Source organism: Anopheles merus, chromosome 3L (genome assembly GCF_017562075.2).
Source record: "Anopheles merus strain MAF chromosome 3L, AmerM5.1, whole genome shotgun sequence".
Taxonomy (NCBI): Eukaryota; Metazoa; Arthropoda; class Insecta; order Diptera; family Culicidae; genus Anopheles; species Anopheles merus.
The window spans coordinates 31,910,150-31,928,722 of NC_054085.1; the positions used below are offsets into that span (position 1 = coordinate 31,910,150).

Sequence of the window (18,573 nt, forward strand, 5' to 3'; positions counted from 1 at the left end):
GAATAAAGTTTAAGAAAGCATACATTCTTTTAATGGGCACCGGCGTGCCCATTCAACCCAGCACAAACAGTTTTGTTTTAATACCGCAAAGCAGCAGGAAAGCGTACGGTGCGGCCCCGTGGGGCGCCCGTACCCCTGTTGGGAGTGTTGGGAAGGTTTCACCGAACTGGGTTAAATTTCTCTGGAAAGGAAAGCAAACACGATTGCCCGCTTTGATGTAACGAAGCACTGTTGCTGCACCGGTTGCGTGTTCTTGCTTTCTTCTGCTGTTTGTCGGCTCACACTGACAGACATCGAGAAGATGGAGCCCGGCACAACTACGCGGAGGTGCTGCTGCTGCACCGAGCAGCAAGTTTGCAAGTTTGCGATTTATGCATGACTTTGTTTTCTGCTACAATTCTCTCGGTTTCTTCCCCTCCCATTTGGGTACCCTGCCCTGCACGAGCTCGCTACTGATTGCGCTATGCAGCAAGGGTGCAGCTGCTCATTCGATTCTCCTTCCCCTGAGTCCGACTGCACCGCATGGTTAAACTCCCAACCGCATGCTCGGGCAAGCAGAAACTGGTGCGCGCCCCCCACGGACCGATGGCGAGAAATTGTATTTGTTGCTGCAGGTCGTGCGCACACTTACCGTGAGGCTGTGGTAGAACAGCACACCGCTGACCGTCAGGATGGTGAACAGAATGAACAGGACGAGCGCGGACACTTGGGAAATTCGCAGCAGGTTCAGCGCACCGGAAAGCAGGATTGCCGCAGCGTGGCAGCAAATAATCGGTCCGACCATCCGATCGATCAGATCCCATGGCATCAGCTTTGATTTGTCGCTGCCACTCTTTTTCCATCCGCAGATGGACAGACGCTGGAGAAAAAAAAGAGTACAGGAAAAGAGTGTAATATAGCGGGGTGGAGAAGGGAAAACACAGTGAAATTAAAATCAAACAGAACATGGAAGTGCGTTTTCATTAATGTTAAATTAAAAGGAGTTTAAATTTGTTCAGAAGTCGTTTGGTTGGAATGCATGAATACGTTACACTGTTTTGAATTTTACGGTGGAACAATTGAAATTCACACATGATCATTTCAATACAATGACAAATTCGATTTTATCAGTAGAAGTACTCAAAATGCTATAAACTTAAAAGGATTTAATTTTCATAAATATAGGGTAAATGCACCAATAGTGGTGCAATGTATAGTAGCACAAATGTGTTTTGATGAGTTTAAAGTGTCAGGAAAGTAAAAATATGCAATTTGAACAAGTTTTATCTTCGTAATCAAAACCACTTTTACCATAAAAAACGAACACATGTATATTTTTGTGACTGCTCGGTTGTATCTATTGGTTGGTTGCAAGGTTCCTATAGTCGCTGCATTGTGTTCCTTTAGAGGTGGTAGTCAAAGATACTTAAAAAACTGTGCAATATTAATGAAATTTAGTTTTGAAGCTGTTTTAATACGAATTGCGAGGATAATTTGATAATTTGATTTGATTTGAAATGTATAACTTTTAATGGTGATAATATTGACTAATGTACTGTATAACGACTATAGTTAACCTACACTGGGAAGGTGTATAAACATCATAATTCGAAATAAAATAAACAACAACATAACAACATTATTCACACAATAGTTATGTCAAAAATGCGTCGTTATGCGGTAAATTACAGTGTTATCAAAAATCTTAGTTTTGTCATGAAATCCTAAAGATTTTATAAAAATCTTGACACATTTCACATAACCATGGATTTTTCGGAATGACTCCTTTTAACATTTAATAACTAATTTAAACTTTTTGTAAAATACCAGAGGACATTTCACACTTAATTAAATAACTTAATTACTTTAACTATCATATGTGGTGCATTTTAGTACAATTCCACCAATATTGATACTACCAACAGTATAGGTACGTTTACCCTAATAGATTGATTTTTTTTAATGATTTCAATGTCAGTTTTCCAAATTAAGTAAGATTAACAGAGTAGTATAATGCCATCTTTTTATATTTAATTAAAACATGTGAAAAAACTATTTCATTCACCAAAAGAATGGCATTCTTCGATTGATGAATAACTTTTCATGTTTATTTGAAGAATGTTATACAATTTTAGATTCTGACCTATACAGTTTGCGTTTAAATTTTACAGAAATCTCTTTAATTATATTTCGTTATAGCATCAAACAGAAACAGAAATCTTTCGTTTCATTATTAGAACTAAAATTTTTAGTAGCATTCGTCTGCAAGATAGCCATAAGTGAAAGGCAAAAGTATTAAAAAGAAGTATTGAAAACCAACTCTCCGTTCATATGTGTTAATCTTTTCCCTCCCGGTACTTACCCGGTTCCCTAGGTTGGGCTGCATGGCTATGTCAGATTGAGAACTTAATCGATAGTTTAAATGCGCCGAAATCAACTAAACTCTGAAACAATGTTAGCTGTAATATATACACTTTTACGTTCCAAAAATGTGTTCCCCTCGCTAGTGTTGTGCTTTCCGCAGTCAAACTTTTGCTGCCACCGTGTCTCCAGCAGATTGAACAGGTTAGCAATTTGACCTTCTGAGCAACTACCGAAAGCACACGAACAACCGAGCAATTTCGATCAAAAAACGACCCCAAACTTGCACTCAATTAAAACTCTCCGGCCAAGAAAATATTTCTTTCTTTCCCTTTTCAAAGGATGTGCTGCTGCTGTTCCGACACTTGTTCTTGCTACTGTCTAGTCCACACAAACACATACACACACATACAGCGGAAGTGTCAACCACAAAACGGATGTGGAAAGATGCCTTTCGTGCGGCTTTCCGTTTCACGCGTCTGTCGGAGTGGAGTGGAATGTTGTGGTTGATGCGGATGATGATGATGATGATGATGGAAATAGAATCAAAGCGTTTAGCGAGCAGAGATCGTAAGGGAAGAAGGGAGAAGGGTGGGGAGGAAAAAGGAATCGGGGAGAGGTGGTGGATGCTGGTTACAGAAACGCAAGTGCGCAGATTGAAAATTACTGCCGTTTCCAATGCGACTGGGAGCGGGATGAGATATCACTTTAAGCTTTTAGCCAGCGTGAAAGTAAGGCGTACAAAAATAGATCCAAGAGGGGCGAGCTGTGCTATTAAATTTGAACCAGCAATATGCATTTTGGAAGCGATGAATATATTTTAACGATCACCAAGAGGAACGAGTTTTCATTTTTGAAGCGTTCAAATTGGTCGATTTTTGCACTTCGAGAGGATGTTTTTCATTTAAAAAAATCTAAAACCGAACAAAACTTTGCTATGAAAATACACTGAAACTTCCGGCACAAGGCAAAACGATGCATTCACTGTCATACGCACTATGTTGCTGTGTTTGTCGTTAGATAACAATTGCATAATAGTACGCACTCTCTCTCTCTCTCGCTCCCTGCTTATGTCCGTCACCCTACAGTTTGTTTTAACTGATCGAAGTTCCGTTTATTTACTACAATCTCACTGCTAAAATGGCTGGAAAAAATTGCTTACTGCACCACAGCTGAATCTTTTCGCTCACTTTTGCGAAGCAAAACTCCACAGCAAACTTAGTTTGCCTGCGCGCTAGACACGCACTGCTTAACCGGACGATTGCGCCGCCGGACTGTGTTGCACGAGCGCGAGAAGAATTTCTCGCATTTCGCATTTCATACCCGTCGTGTGTACCCAAAAATACTACCGGCCCCCATTATATGATGCGTGCACCTCGCTCCCTCCACTCCTCCAACGGAGATTAAGCGGCGGGTCAGTACAGAGGCGATCCGTTCCAATCGCGATGACGTCCGTTGCATTTTGCCCCCACCGTAGAAGTGCCCTTCTGCGCGGACACGGTTGCGCGGATACGCAGTTGCGCATCCGAGTCCGACTTGACTGACTGACAGTGGCAGCGGCGGCGGCGGCGGCAGTGATGTTTTACTGTTTTGTTTTGCTTTTCCAAAAACATCCATCTCGAAACAGCTGACGCTCGGTCGTGTGAGTTATCCAAATATAGAGTCAAGTGTGCGTAAATTGTTGTATCGGACTTCTGACAGCGGCGGGCATAAGGCTGTGTACGGACAGGGACGGTGCGTTCCCGTATTTCTCTGCCAAGAAGTGGCTCTGGGTTGGTGTTTTAAATGGTTCAACGCATATGAAATTTGCCTCCATTTTGAGGTTAATAGAAGCAAAATAATGCAGTGGGAAAAAAGCAAACAAATAAAGACATCTTTACCATAGAACATGTTCTCTGTTTGTTGCGACTATTCGATTTTCAGTTTATTGTTATTTGTTTTTCCTTTGCTGCTATTTTGTTGCTGTTGCAAATGCTTCAAAAGGTTTTAGATAATTATTACTTCATAGAGTATTTGGTATTTATTATGTTTGATTGTTGTACCATTGAATCAAAGAAGTGTGCTTTAGACAGCATCTCTTGTACTACATTTATTACGATCCAGAGCTCCATGAATCGACTTGATAAATTGCTGCACAAGCTTAGCATACAATACACTCAATGTTTTGGTAATTCGGTGCTGCTTTCAGCTGCCAAATCAGTGTATCGCTCGTTATATGGTGTGCGTAACTATTTATCGAAATTAAATGGTTTGAGATTCTATGCAACAGTGTCTGATTAATGCTACTGGAATCGTGTTTGTCATGGTTTTACTAGCACTTACGTTATTTTGAAGCACTGAAGAAATAATTAATTAAATTCCAAAATAGTCATCATTACGTAGTAGATTCAAATAAGGTCCATGCCTGCCGTGAAACTTTAACTCAAAAGGTTTCACAACGAATAATAACTAAATACAAACAGTCCTCGAGATACACGGTTAAAGAGGACCGAAAACAGTCGCAAAATACCGCGTAGCTGGAATTACCGAGTAAGTCAAATTTCATGCCTTCCAGCCAAAATATCACTAATTTTCGTGAAATTTTGAAAGTAAAGAGTGATTTTAGCGACTTAATTAATTATTGCACGTGATTCTGACTGAATATAACTGTTTAAACCTTTTGATATGGTTTTCAACATTTTATAAAAGGGAAGTTATTTGGCATTTTACAATTGATGTGTCAAATCAGTCAAAGTCCCCTGTCACGACCTGTCGCGACGGACGAAGCTGGGGCTATATAGTACCTATATAGTTCCGGCACTCACATATGCCTCTGAGACATGGATACTGTCCAAATCTGACGGAACCCTCTTAGCCGCGTTCGAGAGGAAGATGTTCAGAAGGATACTTGGTCCCGTATGTGTGGAAGGACAATGGAGGAGACGCTATGACGACGAGCTATACGAGATGTACGGCGACCTCACTGTCGTACAGCGTATCAAGCTCCCCAGGCTCCGATGGGCTAGCCACAAGGACAGAGGAAGCTTGGTAGGCCCAAACTGAGGTGGCAAGATGGCGTGGAGGCGTCCGCTGTTAAGGGCGGGATAACGGACTGGCAGGCGAAGGCGCGAGACCGTGACCGGCTTCGGACACTCCTAAGGAAGGCCAAGACCGCAAAGCGGTTGTAGCGCCTGATAAGTAAGTAAGTAAGTATCAAATCAGTACAATTTGCAGACAGAAATGCATACGACTAATCGCTATAGAGCTTTGGTTGCGAAAGATATTTCATAGTAAATTTCACATTTGTTATCCTTCAATCAGACTTATTCTCACATTGTGTTCCGAGGATAAGCAGTTTACAATTAGCGCCTAACGAATTGTTACATAAATACAATATAAATACAGGTTGTTCCCGAGATATGCGTTAAATGTGGACCGAGAAGAAACCACGTATCTCGGATTTCCGCGTAGGTCGATTTCACATTTCCCTGTTAAAATATTCTTGATTGTCGGGTCCTATTGCTTGAATTTATTGGTTAACTATAACTATTAACCATAGAAAACTGCGTATCTCCAAGTCGGCGTGTAAGAAGTAGTTTGTAGTACATTGCGGACTATCAGTAATAATTTATGCAAGGAAAAGATGCTAGCTTATTTTATGTTTCATGTAAGTTTATTTAAAAAAAACTATTACAAAGACATTCCATTGAGGAACAAGTAAACCTTCACTTAGCTGTCCAATCACTAACCACAAACCATTACTTTGCAAACCGCAATGGTGGCCACCTTTGCGTCCGAAACGCTCACTCTCTATCTTCCTATCTTTCGCTCTTGGCCACACCTAATCAAATTGATTAAAACTAGAAGTGTTTAGCTAGCCGGCTAGCAGCATTCCCAGGTAACAGTACACCCAGCCCCAAACTCGCTTAATTGATGGATGATTATCAGCGTCGAGAGCACTCCAATAACTTACCAATTAAAACTCATTAGACTTGCCAAGACCGTTCGGGACGGTCTTTATTTTCACCCTTCATTATCGATGATGAGCGAGATTTGCGTCGCCCAACCAACCCACCAAACCACCAACCAAACAGTCAAACTTTCGAGCACCTGACGTCATTCCGCCGGCAGCTATTTGTGTCGTTAAGCGCATGCGATTGTTTAGCTGCCACAAGTGGTGGCTCCACCGCAAAACCCATCGGCAATGCCACCCAAAAAAGCACCCGACTGCAGCCATTTCTCCTTAGCCGACGGAATGGAGCGAGGTAGAAGGACCATGGCTGCTGGTCTGCAATTAGAAGTGCCGTTGTTTTTGTTTTCTTTGTTGATTATCAGCCCGGGGTTCGCCCCGTTGGTAATATAGAATCACTGTACCGCTTCTCGAGTGACCATTAACCATTGTCTCGCAAAGGCAATCACGCATCACGATGACGCACTAGACTGAGGCTGAGATTGCCATTTCACTGTCAATTCCACTCCCACGGACTGCTTCACACGACTCTTCCAACCACACACACACACACACGCTTAGCTTTCCCCCAAGAGGCAGCAAAGGCGACGTCAGCTGGAAAATGAATGGCTGCCACTTCTCGGAATCAGGTGTGGTAGGCAAAGGCGTAAACAGATTTCACCTAATTGAGGACAACGCATATCGGTGGCAGGCTAATCCCACGAAAAAGCATAAACTCTTTCTCTCCTTTCTCTCTCTCTCTATCTCTCTCTCTATATATCTCTCTCTCTCTCTCTCTCTCTCTCTCTCTCTCTCTCACACACACTCTTTTGTGTTATATTTGGTTTTCCGTGCAGGAGTCTGGCGTTGCTTGAAGCGCCTTTTTTATAATCGGCCACGCGCTGCCGCGAGCGCACAAAAACTTTCCGTCCGTGGAGCGCCCCCGGGGGGATTTCTTCTGCGGAGGAAGGCAGTAGCGAAGTTTTCTGTCAAATTCGCCTATCGCACAACCGCAGAGCGGTGGGGAGCGCGCGCGCGCTCGTGATTAGGATACATGATACGTCGAGGTTTCCGCGAGCCGAATAATGACGAAAGTTGTTGACGGAGCTTAAGGATGATCCGCCAGGAGCGGACGTGCCATTACTGCAGAGTGGAATTGATCTGCACCCCGGAGGGAAAAACCCCTCCCCTTCCCCCTCTTCTTGTCGAATCGGTGCCCGCGAAATGTATATAATGAAATTAGTTCTCTTCTTGCGCCACTTCTTCGCTGGAAGCCATTCTTCGGCGATCACGCGGATGCCTTTAAAATCAGTGTTGCAAGCCCCGAGAACGCGTCAGACGCCGCCAGATTCCGACAATTACTTAGCGGGCGAAAATGTTCGAGAACCTTTTTTCTCCAGCGAATGGGGAGTCGTTTCGCCTACGACTGACATTTGCGAATGATTTGTATTTGTTGGGTAGCGAAAGAGAAGGGCAATGTTTATTTGTGCCTTTTTTTCGACTGTGACTGCCATTAGAACCCCTTCTGGCTGGCGTTAGACACTGTGTGCGCCCCAAAAGAGCAACGAAAAACAATTAAAAAAAAAAAAATCACCATTCCTTTGCATCTCAATAAATCATCCGTCCGATCATCCGTTGGCGGTTTTGCACGAGCGAGAAAACAAACCAAACCTTGACTACTTGCGCTGCTAGCAGTAACCAGTCCTCTCCTTTGCGCTTTTTCGAAGGTTGTAAATTACAAACCCAAACGTCATAGTCGCTCTACCTCCGGCGGGCAGTAAATGCGCCTCTAGCAGCTTCCCATTGCGACCCCGATTTTTGCGAGGTACCGGGGCAGCCTGGCTCCATTGCTCCGTACGCACCGTGGGCTGGCTGCAACAAGCAAGCAGTTTGGCATCGCTGTTTGGTTGGGTTTGGGCAGCACCGAAAGGTTGAAGGTCGCCTTGTAGATGTGCAGTCTTCTATGGTTAGTTTGGTTGTTTTCGGTTTTTGGGCGCCTGTTCGTGTAACTGTTACAAGGCTATGATGCGCTTTCCGCCGTTGCTCTTTTTGGGGAGCTTTCTTGGTATGGTGTGCTGCTAGAAGAGCAAAATGGGATCGATGTATAGTGGGATAGGACAGCAGCAGGCAAACAAAGGGTAGCTGGTGGTGTTGTGATTGTTGTTTGAAACAACTGGCCCGTGGCTGTTACTGCAAGTAATGCAGGATCTAAGTACGTTGTTGAGCGTTACAACTTTGCAAGCTATTTCAATAAGCGAGATGAAGTTTATTTTTCTCTAAATTATGTGTATTGCTCTTCAAGTAATTCTATTCTATTTTGTTTTTTTTTTAGTGGTAATTCGATTGCTAATCGATTTAGGTTAAATACGTAGTTAGATGACAGCACGGTAGATCCTTCATTTTAGTTATGTTTATTCCACAGATATTTGAGAGATTCATTGTAATAAAACATTCATCTGTACCATTCGCAGTGTTATTTAAGGTGCTATTTCATCTGTATGCTCCTGCCTCATTTCATTAATTCAAAAAGAAAAATTCAAAACAAAACAACTATGTCCTTACAACATCATCTATGAAATTGGCGCAACAATCGTAGTCAATTTTTAGAAGCGCCACAAGCACAGAGGAGGCGTGGTAGGCCCAAATTGGGGTGGCAAGATGGCGTGGAGGCGTAAGCGATTCGACCACTCCTGTGGCATGCCAAGACCGCAAAGCGGATGTTGCGCCGGGAAAGAGAGAGAGGTATAGAGACGTATCGGTTACTGATTCGGTAACGAGTATAATTGTATTATTTTTATTATTTTTATTATTATTATTATTATTATTATTATTATTATTATTATTATTATTATTATTATTATTATTATTATTATTTTTATTATTATTATTTTTATTATTATTATTATTATTATTATTATTATTATTATTATTATTATTATTATTATGATTATTATTTTATTATTTTTATTATGATTATTATAATTATTGTTATTATTATTATTGTTGTTATTATTATTATTATTATTATTATTATTATTATTATTATTATTATTATTATTATTATTATTCTTATTATTATTATATTTTTATACCAATCTGTTACTCATTTCAACAATATTTCATTGAACAATGCTCACTGTCTAACACAACACAAGGCTAACAGTTAGTAGATTGAAATAAATGTTTAATTTATTTTAAAAAAAAACCCATTCTTAAGACCGGGGTACATTGCCCGTACTCGCTAGTGTCATTTTGATTTTTATCAGCGCATCTGGCGGTGGCTGACCGAACCATTTTGACAAACAATTTGGAACCGCTTCAGAAAATATGTTATTTTTTCATATGTTTTACTTAAACTGGACTGGAAAAGCTTAGATAAATAGATAAATCTGTTGGACAAGTAATTCAACAAAAAAAAGCTTCCACTAGCCGCCGCCAGATGCGCTAGTGATTATCGAAATTACACTAGCAAGTACGGACAGTGTCCCCCGGCCCTTAATACATTCTACCCAACCAAATCCTTTGTTTAAGTGATGTATTCCATTTCTATAGAATCACATTTTTAATAAACAAACTTTGAAAGTTCTCCCTGGATCATGCATGTACGTTTTGGTCAATTCCTGCCGCTCTATCCCTCAACCAATTATTGATCTCCACAGCATTGTTTCCATTAGTACTGTTGCATCCTCTGGCTTAAGTGCTCGGGCGAAAATGGTCAGCAACCGTTGATAGGACGCACTTCAGCGAGCATCTTCCCCTTTTTACAATGTGGCACAATAGTGCAAAGTGTACCGGAACGGTGCAAAACAACCGCACTCGCTCCGCCCAGCAGCAACCGAACCGAAATCTCGTACGATAGTGTCATCGATGCCATTGTGCTTGCTTTTTCTTTTGATTTTTTTTTCTTCTTCAAGCTGTCCCCAGCCTCCGGGCAGGGCAGCAAATCTGCATCTGTAGCAGTGCGAAACCAATACATCCCGCGACACTGGGAGTCGCGTCACCGAAGCGACGAACGCACCACCCAGCAGCAGCAGCAGCAGCAGTAGCATAATGACGTCATCGACGGGCAAGCATGGTCCTTGGATGCAACAGCAGGACGGATGAACCAGCAAATGGATACGATTCCCCAGCGGCCATAGTCACTCAGAGCCCCGCGTCGTCGCTACGGCTCCCGGGTTGCCGCCATCCCCCTTCGCCACCAGTCCAGAATGCAGAAGCCGAGTCGAGCTCGGTTGGTAGGTCGGTGTGCGTTTGGGGCTGGAAAAAACCGGGGCTGCAACCTTGAAATTGAGCATATTTATGAGCTCGATGCTCGGTGCATGCGATGGCCCCGGCAACACGGTGCTGTGCCGGGCTGTGCGAACCAGCTGATTTTTCAAGTGCAGCATGCACCGATGCGGCGTATAAAACCGGGAAAGCAAAGCAATAATGGAAAATGAGAATGAACGGACAGACACACAAAGCACAAAGCACACAAACACACACACATACAATCCCGCGGACTCGAAAGTAATAATGCTTACTCAGTGCGGCGAAGGAAATGGAGGCCAAGAGCCACGGAAGCGAGGCGTACTTAATTGTTGCAAACAAGGCTCCGCGGCAGAAGGTACGCTTTTCCGCACCAGAAGCCAGCACGATCTCTTCCTTCTTTTTCTGTCCTTATGCTGCGTTAATTTGTCCTCCAAGCTAATGGCGTTCGCCCCGAAGCTTGCACACCGTGAATGGTCATTTCTAATGCATTTTTATGCAAACGACTTCCGTTTCCGCCGAACTAGCCCTTAAGGCGATACCCGGGCATAGGGCTACCGGGGGTCGGAGAAGATAGCAATCGTTTGCAAAAATGGGACAAAAAGTACACACACTAGCAAACACAGGCACTGCATGGCGGGGCAGGCACAAAATGTTAGAGCCACAGCTGACCGCTCTAGGGGAGGAAATGAAGCCACCGAGCGAACAAAAGCTGGTCGTTTAAAGCCATACCAAGTAATGGGTTTTAGGTTTCCGTTTTCACATTTTTTTTGGTTTACCGACTGTGTATAAATATGTCCAGCGCTTGTGCAAGGCAAAACAAACAATGATTCAAACTCGTTGGCCCATTGCAAGCCGCTAGTTGCAACGAGCGAACCAACAAAAAAAAGCCTATCTCGTTCGAATAAGTTCTCTATGAGCTGGAATCACTTTACCACAGCGCAGCAGTGTGGTGCGAGGCTGTGGTACATTCGCTTTCCTCTACTTTTCTGCACCATAAAAGCAACAAGCCATAAAACAGTAACGTTTTACTCAAAACTTCATCCGGCGATCACATTACTCTTCATTAGCAGAACTGATTACGCCAGCCGCCAGCTGCAAAGGTGTGTTTGGAGCTTTGGCGCATTTACTGTGCCTAGCAAACTCGCCACCTTCGCCGCACTGCTGCAAAGGGGTGGAGAAAATGTGGACTAGTTTTTCTCGCGGGATAGGCTCCTCGTCTTACCCCGGAGCTACTACTGGCTACACGGTGGCGTGAGTGTACAAGCTCATATTGCACCTCATTCGAAACAGATCAAGCAGCCACGGGCGTAGGGTGAGTTTCGTAGAAAAGCGGTGTGATGATGATGGGCTTTTGATGATATCGCGTGGCTTTCGGCTTCATTCGCTTTCGAATGAACAACGGAACGGGTTTCGCACAAAGAACAGAACCATTTTGGGGAGGATCAAGAAACATTCTGTGAACTGGGTTGCAGGTGGAATGTTTGTTTAGCTGTCGAATTAACTCTTATCTAGCTCTAACTCCAAATAAAACCTTAAGTCCTGTACCAAGGATTTTCGCAAACAATGAGCTATAATAAATACGATTTGCAACATTCCGGTAAGTGATTGAATTATATCCCTGTATTATTCGAAACTTTGTGAGTGACTGAGAAAGATTACTCAATTTTCTCTTAGGCTAATGTGTCTTACACTATCTAACATCCTATTATTGTTCAAAGAGTAAATAATACATTACTTTTGGTCATCATCCGATGTGTTTAAAATTACAGTGAAATCTCCCCAAGGTGAATCTTCGAGGGACCGTCAGGTTAGAAAGATATTCATGTTGAGGAAAACTGATGAAGGTGTTGCTATTTTTTCATAGAGACTTTGAGCCAAATGGCCTCATGCACCTCTTTGAGGTGTTGCTATGAAGTATTCAAGACACCAAGAGAAAAACCTTGCATCCTTGGACCAATATTTTTGTCAAACTGTCTTTCGAAATACATCTGAGAGAATTTAGGCTGCCTAATTGTATATGCAACTTAGAGAATATTCGCCTTAGGGAGATATTTATCTTGAAGAAACATAGCTTGCATGGAATATGATTAATTTTGGCATGTTTAATAAACAAATATAGTTAAGCATGTCTGAGTAGTTATGTATCATAAGTAAATAAATTTCTACGCCATGTAGCTAATGGCTTCCTGGTACCAATATACAATACCGAAACCCACGTTCGCTTCGCTCTGCACGTTACCTGCCCGGTGCACCGAGGCACAGCGCAAGAGCATGCATCTAGGCGCCTATTGTCGTGCACTGGGTGGGTGGTGCACATTAACACCCAGCCAGTATCCTTTCGGTCCGGGCCGGGCATTACTGCAGCATACAGCAGGGCTAGCATGGAGGAATGTTTACCTGGACATGGATAGAGGGCCATAACCGTGGCAGCAAAAAGAAACGCGAATAACCCAAAATAAAAACCAAACTGGAACCACACACCAACCTGTTCGAGCTGGGTGGTAAGGTGCGGATGAGGAGGCGAGATTTATGTTCACAATCTTTCACCCACTGCCCACTAGGCTAATGCTGCTTCTCGGCTTTCGTGCGGCGGTCGAAGTGTTTGCGACCAAGCTGCAAGGTTGCATAAAATAGATGGAAACAAGACTGCTGCTGCTTTTCTGTGTGTGTGAGTGTGCTTGTATGTGCCTGTGTGTTCGCTTCTCTTTTCCCAGAACCAACGGCCTCCAGGGTTGGAGCCCACGCTGACGCCTATACTTTGTGTTCGCTTTCCCGATTCCTGCACGCTGACGATGATGATGGTGCTGATGACGCTGATGACGATGGTGATGGTGGTGATGGTGACCATCAGAGCTGCTCGGTGTGACATGCAGCTGCAAAGCGCACACACACACACACACACACACACACACACACACACACACACATCAAGGTTGCATAAGCTACCGAGCCGAACCTACGTGACAACATGATTGCCGTGACTGGGATGCACGGACGGACGAAAGGTCGGTTGCATGCGTCCAATTTCTCGACTGGAGCTGTGCCTTTTTTTTTTTTTGTTCGTTGTTGGCACCTATTACACCCGTTATCTTCACGTGTTAGCTGCACAGCTGATGGACGGGAACGGACCATGCGAACCATGTGGCTGACGGGAGGTTTGAAATTAAAAGCGGTAATTTAACATTAAATTAAACGATTATTTTTTAACGAAACTGGAAATAAAAACGGGAGCGCTGGGAAGCGATTACCGGCACACTGCCTATCTTTGTTTTGCCGTAACGAAAATCGGTGTGCATTGTGGTGGGATTTTCTTTCTTCAAGCTGTAATTAAGCATATTGATATGACGAAATAAAAGAAGGGATGGTGGAATTGCATTAAAATAATCTAAAAAAAACATGTTTCTGTATGCCAGAATGATCAAATGCATAAAGAATACAAATAATGCAATGGAAACAGATATGAATTAGAAGGTCTAAATCTTAAGCAGGGTTTTTTTTTAATCTGAAGTTCTATTTTTTTTCACTAAAGAATCATGATGAGCATTACCCTGAGAATCTTTTTTCTTCGTTTTGATTGTATAAAGGCCGGGGACACTGTCCGTACTCGCTAGTGTAATTTCGATATTCAGTAGCGCATCTGGCGGCGGCTAGTGGAAGCTCTTTTGGTCATAGAAGGAATGGTCATGCCGGATCACAAATTAAAGTAGTTTTTTCATCGTTTTTTGATGAGGAAACGGCTGAAATACTTGCACAATATATTTATCCACCAATTACAAAGCTTTTTCAGTCCAGTTAGAGTAAAAAAAACATGGGAAAAGAACATATTTCATGAAGTGGCTCCAAATGGTTTGACGAAATGGTTCGGAAAGCCACCGTCAGATGCGCTGGTAAAAATTTAAATTACACTGGCGAGTATGGACAATGTCCCGCGGCCTTTTCACTTGCATTGCATTGCAAATAAAAATTTTAAAAGCTGTTTGTGAAGACCAAACGATGTTCCCCGCAACCCTTTTTTAGTTACTTGAACTTCTTTTGTTCTTGCCATACACCATTTTAATGGTATTAGTACTGTACTATTGTTTGTTCGTTGACCAAGAAACGATGATATAAGGAGCTAAACGGTTAAACTTTAGTCATACACATACAAAAAAACGTACACACACACACATACTCAAAACGGTAGCTGTTTGAGCTAGCATGGTTTTTGAAATACGTGAAGCTCTTTGTCTACGGAAACCATTTACATTCTTGAGAAAGCGACCCACGCTCAACACAGGCAGTATGAAGTGACTGTAAATTGATCTTGACATTGAAAGTTTATTCTAGCTGCTGCTGCATAAGCCCTACGAGTCCTGCACGGGCGAACAGCCGTCCAGTGCTTTATTCTACAACCTTCTACCTTTATCCTACGCACGATCGGTGCGGACGGTCGAACGCCAACTCATGCTGCACTAGTAAAAAAAAAAAAACAAGATACCGTGCGTTGGTGGGTGCATAAAATTCGGTACAGCGGATGCATCTTGCTCCCACCAAAGTCAAACATTCGAGCGGCTAATGGAACAAGGGCAGCCACGGTTGCAGCATCACAGCAGGTGCCCATACTAATGCACCTCCGGATGCAAAGCCGGCATCCCCCAACATTAACAGCCTTCGCCGCATGTATGTATGCATGTACCGGCAAAGGTCACATGTCGGAGCCGTAACGGTTGCCGTTTATATTGTGGCCACGCAATATATCTTACGCTTCCCAACCCCGCCAACAAGACCAACGAGCGTGGAAGTTTTCCATCCAAGATAAACCCCCCAGACAAGACACACTAACCCTTTCGCCCCGTGCACTGTGTACGTGTGCACGGTCGTGAGGTGTTACGGCCGTGATGGCTAGTAAAGCTTGAGGAATCGTTATTTGGCCCTGCGTGAAAGAAAAAAAAGACAAACACTCACGCTGAATAAAATGCAAAGTCTTATGGGACTTTGCATTCCACGTGCGATTGTCCGCAAAAAAAAAAAATGGGTAGCTCGGGGTAGCGGGACCGAGAGCATAAAGCATAATTCACCTGGTTTTATAGCGGTTTAATATCGAGCCAACCTACCTACGCAGCTGATGAAACGGTTGACCTCAGCGGGCTGGATTTTCCGGCATTTACTGTGCCACACCTGGAGCTGAAGTTACTGGAAATGAGTTTTTCCGTTCGCTTTGCGTGTCACGGCAGAAGCGAAAACCGGTACACAGATGTGTATGCTTTTATTACGTCCAAGATACCAAATGTACTTGGCTAATTGGATTTTCCAATCGCTTTCGTCACCTTCACACCTACCTTCTTTAATTGCCGAAAAAAAGTATTTCATTATGAAGAGCGATTAAGAAAAAGAAAATATATACTTTGGTATTTCCCATCCAAATATCATGAGTAAATGTCAAAGTTGAAGTTGACAGCGAGAAGCGGAAATCAAAATGCTTCCATCGCAGGGGGATTTCCATCAACAAATGTGGCGCAACAGTGGAAATAGTTGTAACGTTATTTTGTCCATAGATTTGCTGCATTTTGTAGAGTTAACTACAGTCAAAATTAATATTCATTCGATGCAGTTAATGCACCCAGCACCATGCATTGCCGCGACCGAGTGCCAGAGGTCCAAAAATAAAACAGTCAGACACACCAACACTTATCTGCACTGCTGGTGTGCAACCGCTGCGAAAACCCCCCTGGCTGGTTTAGCGAGCGAACGTTCATTAAAATCTCGACACGGTGTATAATTACCAACGAGAGCGTTTTAACGTTATTAACACGCACCGCAAACCATCTATTCTTTCTGTGTACTCTTCCTTGTGCTGCGACCCCGGCGCAAGGCACGGCTGACCCCTCTCCCAGGGAAGGATTTGCGTGAGTGTGTGCATGTGCCTGTGTTGCGGCAGGGTGCAGGGTAGGGTATATTACAGCGAAATGTGTAATTTCATTAAGAGCCCCGTGTGTTTGCCCACGATGCCGAAAGGTCCCTGCCTTCCCCGTTGTGGACAAAAGGTGACGCAGAGGCAAATTTGCCGAGCGACCGAAAAAGGGCCGTTTGGTTTACTTTATTCGGTGGAGGGCGGTCGCCAGGACACGCGACAGACTATGTGTGTGTGTGTGTTTGAGTGTATCTGCGTGACATTGTGTGGGAGATCGTTTTTTTTTTGTTTTATAATGCCAGTGTCAGTGAGGAGGAATCATATTTCGACGGCCGGCGGATATTAACGAGGACACTTTGGCATCGGGCTGCGGCGAAAGCGGCCCTCAGCAGCCGGTAACTGTAGAGTGATTTTCGTTAATGAACGCACGCCGAGTTCTCGGAAGCGGCGAAACCGTTGCCCATCTATCGCTTTCGTCATTGGTGGTGGGAAGTGGGATAGTTTATTCGAGTGCCGGAGGCGCATGTGGTTCGCTCGCCGTATTTCACACTCAAGCGTGCAGTGTTTTGGGCGGTACGGTTATTTTTTGGAAAGGTTAAAAGTCATTTTGTAGATGGCTCGTGCAACGGAATTGGAGGTGGATGATGCTTCAGTATGCTGTGCTGCGATTGGACGATCGTAGTTAAGCATTGAATTTTGTGATTGTGAGATATTATTAGCACACTGGTGAGTGGATGAGAAATAATCTCGTATTTGTTTTAAAAGTAATGTTGTTTTATATTTTGATAGTTAATTTCAAAAATCAAAAAATAGATTTAATAGATGTTATAGGGTGCATGGAAAGCTTGATCAAAGGACAATGTTTTAAGAGTGAAGTTATTTCCAGGATCTGAAGTCGTAAATGTGCAACTCCTAAGCCGAGATAAGTCGAGATAAGGAAACCTTACCCAAACAACCTAACCCGAGGGACATTTGTTCTGATTCTTTAACCATGCTCGATATACCTATCATGCCATATCACAGTCGATTTTAAAGGGCTTGTTCTAAAAGTCCCCTAAACTGGTGCAGTTTAACGATAGCCTGACTCCAACTCCGGCAAAATGGTAGGTGACCTAGAATTGGAGTCGTCCGTAGTCATCCGGAGTTGTCTGGGTCTGAGTCGGTCAGAGACGTCTGAAGTCGGAGTCATTCGGAGTCGTCGGGAGTCGTTCAGCGTCTGCCGGAGTCGTTTGTTGACTCCGAACTCCGATAATGATAGCTGGACGAACCTCCCAGAATTGGTTCTGAAATTGTCGGATTGGTGTCGACTCCGATGTTTTGCCAACTAAACCCATCACTAGTCAATATATGCTTTAAAAGTTAGTTCCAACTTCAACCAACTCCAGCATAGGTTTAGAAATAATTGAAGACCTGGTGCTGGTTCTAAATCTACTCCAGATCAGCTATAGGTGTTTGCGTATTGATAAGGTCAGTGTCCGGCGTAGGCTTAGTATGTGCTATGACTTAGTTTGACTGCGATATGATTGGTGAGGACCGTGATATCAAATCCAGAACAGATTAATTATAAATCAGTCTTCCAAGGCAATGAATTAGAATAGTATCTTGGATTGAAAGGAAGTTTACGTGCGTCTCAATCTCATGTAATTGTTAAGAACCAACCCTTAAGTAATGTTAAGGCAGGAAAGTGTTATGAGTTGTTTATTCGATTTTCTTTCCTTTATTCAACCTTCTCAGCAAATTGTTCAAATTATTTCTTTAAATGGTACAGTTTGACCCAAGGACAAAGAACACTCAGAAAGCTTATAAACCCCTGAACTGTTTGTTTCCCCTTTGCCGCACAAAGAAAACACCATAAAGCACTTGCAACTGATCAACAGCAACAATTCCACGAACCGGTCTGCCAGTAGTTCCCCAAAAACAAGGAACACACTCTTCAATCGAAAATGGATTTGCAATATTTGATCTAATTTTCCATCACTTTGCCTTACCATCACCCTGACCTATCATCCCATTTTGATGGTTTTCGCTTACTCTCAACCTACACGCAAATTGATACCTGGTAGTGGGAACAATAAAATAGCTCCCCATTTTTTCCCCCATTTTCTCCTCTTGCAACCACCTCAGCAACTGCAGCGGTACCACCAACCTCGCGGAATGGAAAATT

General features: G+C 43.2%; 1 protein-coding gene across 9 annotated transcripts in view; it reads right to left on the minus strand.

The window, feature by feature from the left end:
* Window positions 1–3,641, minus strand: part of LOC121599388 (D-beta-hydroxybutyrate dehydrogenase, mitochondrial) — a 44,332-nt gene extending 40,691 nt beyond the window's left edge. Inside the window, exons 1-3 of one of the 9 annotated variants that reach the window (XM_041927145.1) lie at window positions 3,503–3,641; window positions 2,342–2,367; window positions 632–859 (exon numbers count right to left, since the gene is read on the minus strand). In XM_041927145.1, the coding sequence (XP_041783079.1) occupies window positions 632–859; window positions 2,342–2,365 (252 nt within the window). In that variant the 5' untranslated portion in view covers window positions 2,366–2,367; window positions 3,503–3,641. Of the gene's footprint in view, window positions 1–631; window positions 860–2,341; window positions 2,439–3,462 lie in introns of all 9 variants that reach the window. The other 8 variants (XM_041927150.1, XM_041927146.1, XM_041927147.1 and 5 more) reach the window with 8 other exon arrangements.
* Between the last annotated feature and the right edge of the window lie 14,932 nt (window positions 3,642–18,573).